General features: G+C 35.2%; 1 protein-coding gene across 2 annotated transcripts in view; it reads left to right on the top strand.

Moving 5' to 3' along the window:
• Positions 1-4,180: 4,180 nt before the first annotated feature.
• The window catches only part of LOC117403550 (tissue factor pathway inhibitor-like), a 29,933-nt gene continuing 21,788 nt past the window's right edge, over positions 4,181-12,325 (top strand). Inside the window, exon 1 of one of the 2 annotated variants that reach the window (XM_034005736.3) lies at positions 4,181-4,415. In XM_034005736.3, coding sequence (XP_033861627.1) covers positions 4,313-4,415 — 103 coding nt within the window. In that variant the 5' untranslated portion in view covers positions 4,181-4,312. The remainder of the gene's footprint in view (positions 4,416-12,325) is intronic. The other variant, XM_034005746.3, reaches the window with a different exon arrangement.

Genomic DNA, 12,325 nt, shown 5'->3' with positions numbered 1-12,325 from the left:
CCTGGTGGATAAATCCCAGTCTATATCGGAAAACCATTGTTCTGTATTGACCTAGTTGCCATTACTTTGCTTATGTAAAATACTTCATACTTTTAAAAATTATAAACCCATAAACAGTGCCATTATTGTTCTTTTAAACATTTAAATCTTTCACTTACAGATTGATTTAGTTTTTCTTTCTTTGGGAAAGGTTTATTTGTGTATTCCTGCTAATAGGCTTGTGCCCCCATCTGCTTTTTGAAGTGTCAATAAATGGCAACATGCCAAGTAATCTCTAGGCAGGTAAAAGCATGTAATCTTAAAAGCAGAGATGATTGTATTCCCTGGTGAAGTTTAAGTCAATTTCAGTTTCTACAAATGTAATAAAGACTTACTCCTAAGAGTTTTTATGGAATGTCTATTTAAAACGAAGATCTTATTATTGTATTGCAGTTCATAAATCTTTTATCTGTTTCACACAAATTGTTTAACATTAACATCGTCAACTGGCATCTCCTGTATGGTCATGGTGTTGTTGAACAAATTGAAAAAAATATTTCCAACAGCACTAAGCAAAAAAGATTCTATAATGAGTAATTTATTGAATTACAATACTGGCCTATTTGATATGTTTCTATAATATCATGTGTACTGTTGTAGAGAAAAAAAAGAATGTTCCCTTACTTTGCTCATTCCTCTGGTGGTATTATCAGGTAAACAATTAAATAAGCACACACTATCTTCCTGATGTTCCAAATACAATACTAAAAGTCAACTCAAAAACATTAACACTGGTAGGAGGTAAATGACTTAATTTTTCATACAGTAAGGCACAAAAATGAAAACAATGAAATACCTATAACTGAATAAAGAACACCCACAGCATTAGGAGGTGTGAAATAAACAACTGCATTTCATTCATGCAGTTCTACTGCAATTGACTTATCTACAAAAAGATTAATAAGTAAATAAATAACCTGATGATAAAGATTTCAGACTGCATAGTATAACATTAGAACAACAAAAACAAGAGGACTCCAAGTCTTCTTATTGCTATACTGTAAATCTGTTGCTAAGGAAGGACATAGCACACCTGCCTTCATAAGCAATATGGTTCACAATGTACAGAATGCACACAGGCACACTATACAGTACAGTATTAAAACACTGCTTGTAGGAAACAAGCTACAAACTAAGTATAGTACCAAGAACTTGCTGTAAATTAGATTTCCTTGTTAAAAGTTGCACTGTATTCTGGAGGATATTATTTGAATTCTGAATATTTTATATCAGCTGATGGATTCTGGCAGCTGTGACTTGCCACTATAAGTATTTTATCTGTGATCCCTTCACCACTGCCCTGAAGATAAAGAAGTGAAAAGATGTTTTTATTAGTATTATCACCATCAATGCATGTATCTTCTTCAAACAGTCTACATACTTGCCAACATTTGGAAACTTTTTAGCGGGAGGGGGGCACACGTAAAAAACACTTGTTATCATATAATATAGACGCATCCCCCCCGACTCAACACGACACGACCATCAGGACAGTAAAAATAGACACAATGAAGCGTTCTTACCTTTGTATGAGTTTGTTATGAGCAGGTGTGTCAGCCGCACGAAGAGCACAGCATGTGGTTTTCACTAACTTTACTGTGCAGAATATATATATATTTTTTTTCTATGGGTAAATATCAGGACTTTCTTCCTATGCATCGGGACTCGGGACATTTGCTAGGATATCGGGACTGTCCTGACCATATAGGGACTGTTGGCATGTATGAGTCTACACATTTGAGATTATATTTTGCATAGGCTACGCAGAAATGCTTCATAGTAATTTAAAATATTCAGACCTAACTGATGGCTAGGACCCCAAATGCCTCTGGCAATCAAACTTGCAAAAGTATGATAGTCAGTTCCCATTAAACCTCACTCATTTGATTTGTAACACCATATCACAGCTACTAATGTGTGCTTTCATTGCTTTAATTATTCACCAACGTAGACTAAGTTTGGGGTATGTATTTGCCTGCCAGCATGAAACATTCAGAAAGTCACTAGGGTTGAGTTTTGACACTATGTGCTTGGCTTGGCTATGTTGGCTACTCTGTAATTTGAAAGCTCCTAAAGTATTTATGAGTTAGTATTTAACTTTTTGCACAACACAAACAAATTTAATATCTTCTGTAATCCACAACCAAACACATAATAAAAAGTATGAGGTTTTTATAAACCTTGAAAGATAAAAAAAAAAAGGATAACAACCTTAATGATGTTTCATAAATATTTTCTGTAACAACATTTGAAAATTACTAGTTTTTAATTATCTGTAAACTCCAAGAATATGTGAGAGCAAGATAATTTATAATCCTCATGCCATGAATATGTTGTTGTGAGGACACTAATTTGTCCTGACCATTTGGTAGGAACATTGTATTGCTTTTTATGTCGGTAATTTCAGTAATTTTACAAGAATATTCTCAACCCCCATATTATTATTATCTATTTCTTAGCAGATGCCCTTATCCAGGGTGACTTACAATTGTTACAAGATATCACATTATTTTTACCTACAATTACATTATTTTTTAGACATTATTTTTTACATACAATTACCCATTTATATAGTTGGGTTTTTTTATTGGAGCAATCTTGATAAAGTACCTTGCTGAAGGGTACAGCAGCAGTGTCCCCTACCTGGGATTGAACCCACGACCCTCCGGTCAAGAGTCCAGAGCCTTAACCACTACTCCACACTGCTGTTTTTTGCCCACATTTTTGGAAAGGAATACGATTAATTTAATGGTATAAAACTAGTAAGAAAAAACTAGTAAGAAACAACAATAAAAATAAATAATGAATTTCTCATGCAAGCACCACATTTTAGTCTGGGTCATTTTGATTAACATTAAATGTAATAGTAGCCTGAGATTTAAACCTGATATATATAAAAAAAAGCAGATTAAAAATACAATTACATTTTTTGTTACCTTTTGTGTAAAGTGCTATGCTGGTATTGCTGCATAAGCATAAGTTTATACTCAGACTGGTTGCTCTTCAAATGACATGCCTAATGCAGGTCAAGAGCATGGACTGAATCTGAAGAAAAGAACTGCTGATCCTTAATAGACCTCACAAAATGCATTTCCATATACTTGTGAAATGGGTAATGCAAAACAGAACTTTCCATAGATTTTTGTTAGAAATATTTATACTGGATAAAAAATAGCCCGCTGAGATGCATTTTGTTTGCAGGAGTATCATGTTGGTAACAGACACTTGCTATTAGTAAACACACTTAATTAAATCAGTCACGGAAAATGAACCTTGTCATCATAATGCTTATCATCCCTGCTAGCATAAACATAGATAGCACTGCACTTAGTGAGAGATGTAATTAACAACATATGTTTTGAGAAATGCGGTACATTTTCTCAAGCCCTTTTTGTCTAAGTTTAAGGAAGCGTTAATAAACACATGTAAAGATGTTGTTCAAGGTGATGCGGTGCATGGCCAGTGTAACATAGTTAAGTGACTGATTTGGAAAAGTTTCTGGTTTTAGGTTTTAACCAATCAACATGGATAAACCAGCCCTTAAAAACACCAAATACTACAAGTATTCTGTGCATACTTACCCCTCTTGTTGCAGTTTGATGTATTTAGTTGTATATCATTGAGATTGCTATTGGGATACTTCAAATCATGAAAACTCCAGAAAAGTAGTTTCTTTTGGGGGGCAATGCAGTATGAGAAAGAATGATGATATAATCATCGATAAAGAGCACTACAAAAATCCTGAAAATAGTGGATATTCTTACATTAATGGGTTATAATTAATTAATACATTTTAAAAAAAGGTTTTACTGTCTAGCTGTCTTCTTTTTTTTGTTGCTGATGTTTTTGTTTGTTGTTTGTCAATAAGGTATTTGAATACTTTTATAACAACATTATTAAATAGAATACCTTATACATTTTCATGGAAACACTGGTCATCTTCGTGTCAAACAGGACATGACATGACATGACATTATTTTTCTGTTTAAAACAATCACTGTGGGGTATAAGGGTTTAATAGGGAATGTTATTGTTGATAATACTAGGACGCGTTTCACAAAATATACTGTAGCTAAGATTTAGTTTACTGTTTTAAAATGTGTTTTTTTTTTTAAGCGCTGGCTCACATGAGTGGGAGTATGTCAATACGTTCTAATCAGCCGGAAGTGCGTGGAGCTTTTTCCACAGAAGGGATGAAAAAGCTAAATTACTTACCAGAAAGTTTTAAGCCTTCGTCTGGCAGTTGAGTGTTTTTTTATACTATTAGGTCACAATGGGATCCAGGACGGTCGTGTTTCTTTTGTGGGAAATACTGGTTTTACTTTGTATTTCGTATAAATGTACGTGTGACTCCGATGCTGAACTGTTTATAACAGGTAAGAAATCTATCATTTTTTTTTCATGAAAAAAAAATGTATAGAAACTTTTTCTGACAAGATTGATGATTTACAGATGTATTTTTGCCCGTTTCTACCTTTATTATAGTGGTTAAATACACTTAACTGAAACCAGTGGAATATATGCATAACTTGAGCCATCACTGGAGGGATTATTGAGTAAAAAGATACGTTTCAATAATAAAACAAAAATCCCCCTGGACACTTATCACTCTTCCTTAAATGCGGTTCACTTGCTCTTATCTGCCCCCTATTTTACTGCATTTAATCCTGTACTTTAGAGTACTGTAATCTGTCAAGTGTTATTTAATCTGTAGTATTTTGTATTTAATTATATCCTGATGTAACTATCACTGACACTGTTATCTGCTCCGTTATTGAATCGTATTTTGTCATACTTGTACTTGGTAGAACCAAAGTCATTGTATTTACCTTGCTCTTACTTGTATTATTAGTTGTACTGTGATTCTTGAAATGTATTTTTGTTTACGACTGTAAATCGCCCTGGATAAGGGCGTCTGTTAAGAAATAAATAAATAAATAAATAAATAAATAAATAAATAATAATAATAGCGGAAAATGTAAATTAATTCTAGAAACATGAATTACACGTGGCGTGGAAACAGTCAACTATACCACTGCCACTATTCACGTAGAAGCTACACTTTCATTCATAAACATTCAATATCCTGAATTAAGAAATACAAAAATTAAGTTAAATCACAAACGTTTAGACTAGTAGAAACGCGTATAATTGTATTTTTGTATTTGTAAGCTACACTTACAGTATCAGTATTTTTATTTTTTTAAACTCTAAAGGTAACCATTGTTGCCAGTAGTCATCTAGGTGGCATCCCAACACCGTTCCATATGGACATGCCATGACGTCCTTATTAACTGGCCAAATAGGTGTGCACTATAATATGGCTATGATCCACTTCTATTACAGTAACTAGAATTACAACAGGTGTATTTTAATATCGGGTTGTTGGGCATAATTTCAAACACATTTTTGTAACATATAGTAACACGCTGCATAATATACTGGCTTTGACCAGAAGAATATTTAAGTTAACTCTCTGATCTTAATCCCTAGTTTAAACTATTTTTAAAAAATTGTACCATTTGAACTCAGTTTGAGCTCACAGATATGTTTGTGTAAAACCAAGTATTGATTTTAAGACTGAAATATATTTTCTGGTGTGCTTGGAAGGTTCTTCCAAAATATTTCCAGAAGGCCTACTCTATGAATAGGAAGACCAAATAATAGACCAAAAAATAATAAAACAAGAATAAATACCTCAAGTAAATACTGTTTTAATATATTCATATTGGTGTTCTACATTCAAACTTCTCAGCTTGCCATCAGTCTGGCTCAATCAGGATTTAATAAGTTTATTAGAGTGATGGAGAATCTCAGTTCAAGACACCCATGTGTGCCAGAGAACAATTTATCTGCTGAAATTCAGTTCTTAGATTTGAAATGATCATTTCCACAGCGAAACTTGCTACCAGTTTAATTTTTGAAACTAATTAATGTAAGTAGCTACAGCCTGCAGTAAATTCTGCTCTACTCCTGTTCCCTGCTTACCAAGAGGCAACTGTGGATACAAGATAAGTTATATGAGACACTGAGACTTTGTAGTTCTTTTTTTTAAGTAAAGGTCTTTTAAATTAGAAAGGTGTTTGTAACAACTGACCTATTTATTTAAATATTTAAAGAATGGAACCTTGGCAGTGCATGTTGGCTGTACAGGGATTGTAGTTGGAATCTGTATAATACCCAAGTTTAAATGTGTTTTTTTGTGATTGCATTGCCTTTGTGACAGCTACTGTTATTTAGAACATGGAGTCATTGAATTTAATCCTGTTCAATGCAGATTTTAGCTCTTTTGTGCAGCTGAAATGGTAACACCGTGTAACAATTTTTTTTTTTTTTTGTTTCCTGGGTAGTAAGTGTTATTTCCTAATTGCTTATGCCTCAAAAGTATAGAAAATGGCTATTATTCCCCACAAACTTAGCTTTTGTGACCAGGGCAGTGATATTTTGAAATTTACCTATTTTCCAGAACATTCCAGATAGATTCAGTGCTGAGTAAACTTGGAGTAACTTCTAGAACTTTCTAGAACTTTCCAGTAATATAAATAGTAGTATAAATACAGGGTCCTTAAGCCCACCAGTTCAGTTTAGTTCCAGCTGCCTAAGTGGATACATATCTGCATTTTTCTGAGATGGCATCAAGGTCATAGGAGACTTCAAAATGGTGGCATTCCTGATGGGTCTCCAAGGCGGTTTTACCAAGTTTCCCTGCTATCTTTGCCTTTGGGACAGCAGAGACACCAAGGCGCACTACCACAGGCGGGACTGTTCTCTGTGGGGAGGAACAACGTCAAGTGGGAGCCACTGGTGGACCCCCGGAAGGTGCTGATGCCACCACTGCACATCAAATTGGGCCTTATGAAACAATTTGTCAGAGCTCTAGATAAGGAGTCGGCAGCCTTCAAGTACCTTCAAGACTTCTTCCCTAAGCTGTCTGAGGCAAAGGTCAAAGCCGGTGTCTTCGTCGGACCACAGATAAAGAAGATCCTGGAGTGCAATGAATTCCCCAAGAAGCTCACTAGTAAGGAGAAAGCGGCTTGGAACAGCTTTGTCGCAGTGGTTCGGGGCTCCTGGGCAATCACAAGGCCGAAAACTATGTGGAGCTGGTTGAGACTCTGGTGAAGAACTACGGCACAATGGGCTGTAGGATGTCCCTCAAAGTCCATATCCTTGATGCTCATCTTGATAAATTCAAGGAGAACATGGGAGCGTACTCGGAGGAGCAAGGCGAGCGCTTCCACCAGGATATACTGGACTTTGAACGCCGCTACCAAAGACAGTATAACGAGAACATGATGGGAGACTACATTTGGGGGCTGATTCGTGAAAGTGATTTACAGTATAATCGTAAATCTCGAAAAACTACTCGCTTCTAAATCTTTTGTAGTCATTTTTGTATTACTTTAGTATAAATACATGTTAATTTGGATTCATATGTTGTTGTTTTTCTGACTTTATGTGAACGAAAAGACACAAATTCGCCCGTTTTCTCATTGGAAATAGGTAAATTTCAAAATATCACTGTCCTAGTCACAAAAGCAAAGTTTGTGGGGAATAATAGCCATTTCCTATACTTTTGAAGCATAAGCAATTAGGAAATAACACTTACTACCCAGGAACAAAAATTGTTACATAGTGTAATTCATAGTAACTGGGTTGGTTGGCAGTCTATCTTAACGAAAGAAGGAGAAAAACATCAGGAATAGATTGTAAAAGCAAGAAATCCTGATGGCATTCCTAATTAATGTGATCAGCACTTATGCGATGCATTTTTTTTTTTAACAGTCCAATACCATCAGTTTGGCTTGTTTCCCTTGCTGGTTGCCAATGGAATATGCCAGATGCACATTATTAGTCATTCGGTGCGGGTCACTTACAAGATTGTGCTAGGAAATGACATGCTTCGATTCATTGTGTTACATACTTGTCAGTACAGTGTGACAACATGCAGAAGGTTTCCAGCACTTTTGCTAAACTTGGTTGTACAGCTGTGGATTACTCCCATCCTGGATGATCTTGCACATGCAATGGAAAACTGGTAACATTTCACATGTTGTTTAGAGTTCACCGGCATATAGACCTCAAGTTAATCTGAACCCCTTCAAGACTTGGGTCCTGACCCATCTGTACCCCATTTGACATCTGTGACATCCTTTTTGACATACATGGTCAAACACTTGACTACTAGTAAAATCATGTTAAATTGAAGGTGTGTAGACATAATGGAAATGCAGCGGCTCTAAGGCTGGGATCTTCTATGGAACTCCTATCTTTATTAAGGTGAATATTTTGTATGTAGTAAGATACCTTTTTAAACCGGAAAACCGACAAACCACCAATAAATAAGTATCTAAAATAACTGATATTTTCCATTACTACATTCAGTTGATTGTCTAAATGCATTACAGATGTATTTTAAATACTTAGTAACTTCACTTGCATATCAGTTAAAAGTGTTATCTTGTGCACAAATATCATACAATTACTGGTACTAAATGCCATACAAAGGTAGCACTCAGAAGTAGCCCTATGACATGTATAAAGGGTAGTCAGCTGATCTGGAAAGTAAAATGTACCATTGTATTGACAAAACAAAAATAAAATGTATTCTTTTAATCTTCCATTTAAGTGAGAACTGGACAGGAGTAATGAGTCTGGGCATTTTCCAAAACTATTTTTAAGTGAACTTTAAACTGACATTTAACATTTAAAAAAACCACACACATTCTTTCCAGGAAAAAGGTCAAAGTATGAATGGCATTTATAAAACTGATAAGCCAATGTTGGAACTATTGATAATTTTACAAAATGAAAATGCAGTTGTCTTTTTTGGGACCAACTGCCAATAGTAATTTCTCCTCATGTTTAGACAATATCAACTCAGTTGGTGAGAGGGCAGAAGAATGTGCAGTGGTGACAGACAGCTACACTTTCCTTGCTTCCTGCCTCTGCAAGATTGAAATTATTAGTGTTGTCATATATTTTGTATGTTTCAAACATATTCTACCATAGCACTTCTCTTACACTGTCTTGTACACTAGGTATTCAGTACATATTTTACTGAATCACTATAGGTACCCTCCCAGTTCTTTGGATACTATACCTTGCTCCATACACGATTTGGTAGTGGATTTTAATACAACCACTTTTATTTATCTAATGTGGATTATACAAATCCAAAGTTTTTTGCATGTGAGTGACATTTAATGTGTGATTTCTGGTATTCACACATTGTCAAACGGTTTCTGTTAACAGAGAAAAAAAAAAAGTGCACACAGTGCGAGTGCCACCCAACGAAACTTCAAAGGTTTAAAACTACCTTTGAATTTCTGGCTATCTAACAAACCTTCGAACACAGCCCTAGTGCATTGTATACTGTATAGCACAAAAATGTTTTCTCTTGCCGATTTCCGATAGACAGGCCGCCTTGTTTTTGTAGATGCCATTATAATTACCTGCAGATATTTGAAGCTTATATCGTGGCAAAGCTATATGTTTCAAGGTGATAAGGACCATTACGAACATAGTATATGGAACTCTATCTAACCACAGTACATTCTTGAGGTTTCTTTCATGTCTCTTGTATGTTATGCAAGGCTGTCATTGAAACCCGAGGGTGGGAATTATGAAAAAGGCAATGTTGAATTATACAAAAGAAATGTAGAACTACTTGATGGTTCAAACAAGTCAATTATGATAATTGTATGTACTGTACATTTACTTTGGTTGGTTTCAGGGCACAACTCTTTTTTTTCCACTCTTTTTGCTGGTATAACTGAGATTCCTTGCTGAACAAGTTTGTTCATGGTATTAATGTATCTTGTAGGCAATCATTGTGTAGCATATAAACACACAATTTATCACTGGATTTTTACTCACAGGCAGAACATCCTAGAATGTGCTTTTTCCTTGATATAATGGATTATACTCACTGTGCCTTCTATATTGGTTGTAGTTAATTAGGAATGTAGTTCTGGACTAGTTACTGGCACTTACAGTGACAGCTGAATCAGGAGAGGAAGTCTGCAAAGAGGACAAGCGATGCTCCTAACTAGAACTCTACAGATATGGCTTAGTGTGTCAGAAAATTGAATCATTTCTGTGAGTAGTGTAGTGTATTGAATTTGAGTAGAGTAATATGTCAAAAATACATTTTCATCAACTTTCACTTTATACAGGAGGGGGGTCAAAAATGGACTAGGCTATATTCAAGAGCAGAGTATGAAAGTTTGTAAACCATGACACTGGATTTCAGAAAACACTTGCGTTTCCTCATAAGCGTAGACTTCGTTCGCCTGATGTTTTGGCTGTGGCTTGTGTTGGGCTACTTCCCACAATTAAAAAAATATGACCGATAGGGATATGTACTTTTAAACTTGAGAAGTGGCTATGACAAGAATAGGTTAATTGTACAGCTATGACCAAAAGTTTTGCATCACCCTATAGAATTAAATATTTTTGCTTCATAAAGTCGAATTTTGGCTTTTGGCCATAGCTGTATACTAGTTGATATTTGAAAAACTGTAATGTACAGTAAATGAGAGTTCATGGCAAGAACAAGGGATTTGACTTATTACTATTATTTATTTCTTAGCAGACGCCCTTATCCAGGGCGCCCTTACAATTGTTACAGAATATCGCATTAAAAAGTATCGCGTCATAAAATATCACATTACAAGTTATCACAAAATATCATAATACAGCAAAGCAGCAGAGTTTTTCGATGAGTTTTGGCAGAGGCAGGAAGGCCGGCCAGGAGGGAGTTGCAGTAGTCAAGGACATTTCCAGGGCCTGAACTAGGAGCTGACTGGAGTAGTCGGTAAGGAAGGGGCAAATTCTGCGTATGTTGCTGAGGAAGATGCAACAGTGCCGTGCCAGAGTAGAGATGTGCTGAGAGTAGGCGAGGGAGGGGTCAAGGGTGATACCGAGGTTCTTGGTGGATGAGGAGGGAGAGACGATGGTGGATTCAACTCGTATAGAGATAGAGAGATCAGCGGTGGGGGAGGAAGAGGGGGGGGCATGAGCATAAAATAGGTACCTGGGATGATAATGTATAGTGGACTGAAACATGGATGTAAACTGAGTATTTTTTATTTTATTTTTTTTGTCAAATGGAGTTATTAATCACAGGTCTTTTCAGAAATGTTTTTTTAACCATAAGTCAGATAGATGCTCATAATTATAGCAACTCATGCCATTTCCATTTAATTAAGTGTATAAAGTAGTATACAATTAATAAAAGTACAATTCAGATTTCTAATGTGTGTTTTTTTTTAAAAAGAGTATGATACAATAAAACTACATTCTAATATTCTCTGTGTGAATGTGAACAAATAAATGTTTAACTTGATTTTATTTTTCCCTGGAAAGTGTACACAATAAAACCCCCAAACCAGAACCCCTATTACACTTCCATATAATCCATGTTACAGTAATCACTACACTGGTACACCTATTGTTCACATGCATCACTTTACCAGCTTTAAACATACTGTTCACAGCACCAACTGAAGATTTGTTTTTAAATGCCTTTGATCAATGGGTACAACACTGGGATAAAGTGTGTTTTTATCACTGAAGTTTATAATATAGGGAAATGCATGACCTGTGACATACAAAATACAAGAGACTATTCAGTGACTATTCAGTCACTGTGATCTTATTCATTCACTACTTTGGTTCACTAATTTAGATCTGTCATTTTAGATCATTAAAATGGGGCTGGCCATCCCATTTTTACCCTTCTAAATATACAGTACCCTGCTTATTGAGTACTCTGCATGTTGCTTGACCATAGTTGACTTGTGTTTTTTTGGGTTTTTTTTTTTACAGTACACTATACAGTTTTATCTTGCATTCTGCACTTAACACTTTTTGCTGTGCTTTCACCACAGTTTATTGAAGTAAACCATTACAAAGCCACATGGAGAAATACCAAGGCAAGAACAAGAGTCACCCTTGATTTATTTTATTAACAGAACATTCTTGATTATCCGGATTTCAGTACGATTCAGTTGTACTACTGAATATCACATTTGAAACAGAATGATTTGATTGATCTGTTTTTTAGTTAATTCACCGCAGTTACATTTCAGAATGTCAATTTAAACAGGAAAAGCATTTAAAAACAGAATGTTGCTTAGTTACCTTTACAGTTTAATAGCATTTACTGAAAGTCTTCCTAAAAATTAATTAATCTTTTTAATGTATAATCCTCTCACAATTCAGACACAGCTAACTGCTCTTTCATTTTAATCCTCAAATAAAAAAATAATCTTATAAAACTGGC

The sequence above is a fragment of the Acipenser ruthenus genome, chromosome 10 (genome assembly GCF_902713425.1).
Source record: "Acipenser ruthenus chromosome 10, fAciRut3.2 maternal haplotype, whole genome shotgun sequence".
In the NCBI taxonomy this organism is placed as follows: domain Eukaryota; kingdom Metazoa; phylum Chordata; class Actinopteri; order Acipenseriformes; family Acipenseridae; genus Acipenser; species Acipenser ruthenus.
Note: the sequence above shows the minus strand (reverse complement) of the source record. Positions and strands in the feature narration are given on the sequence as shown.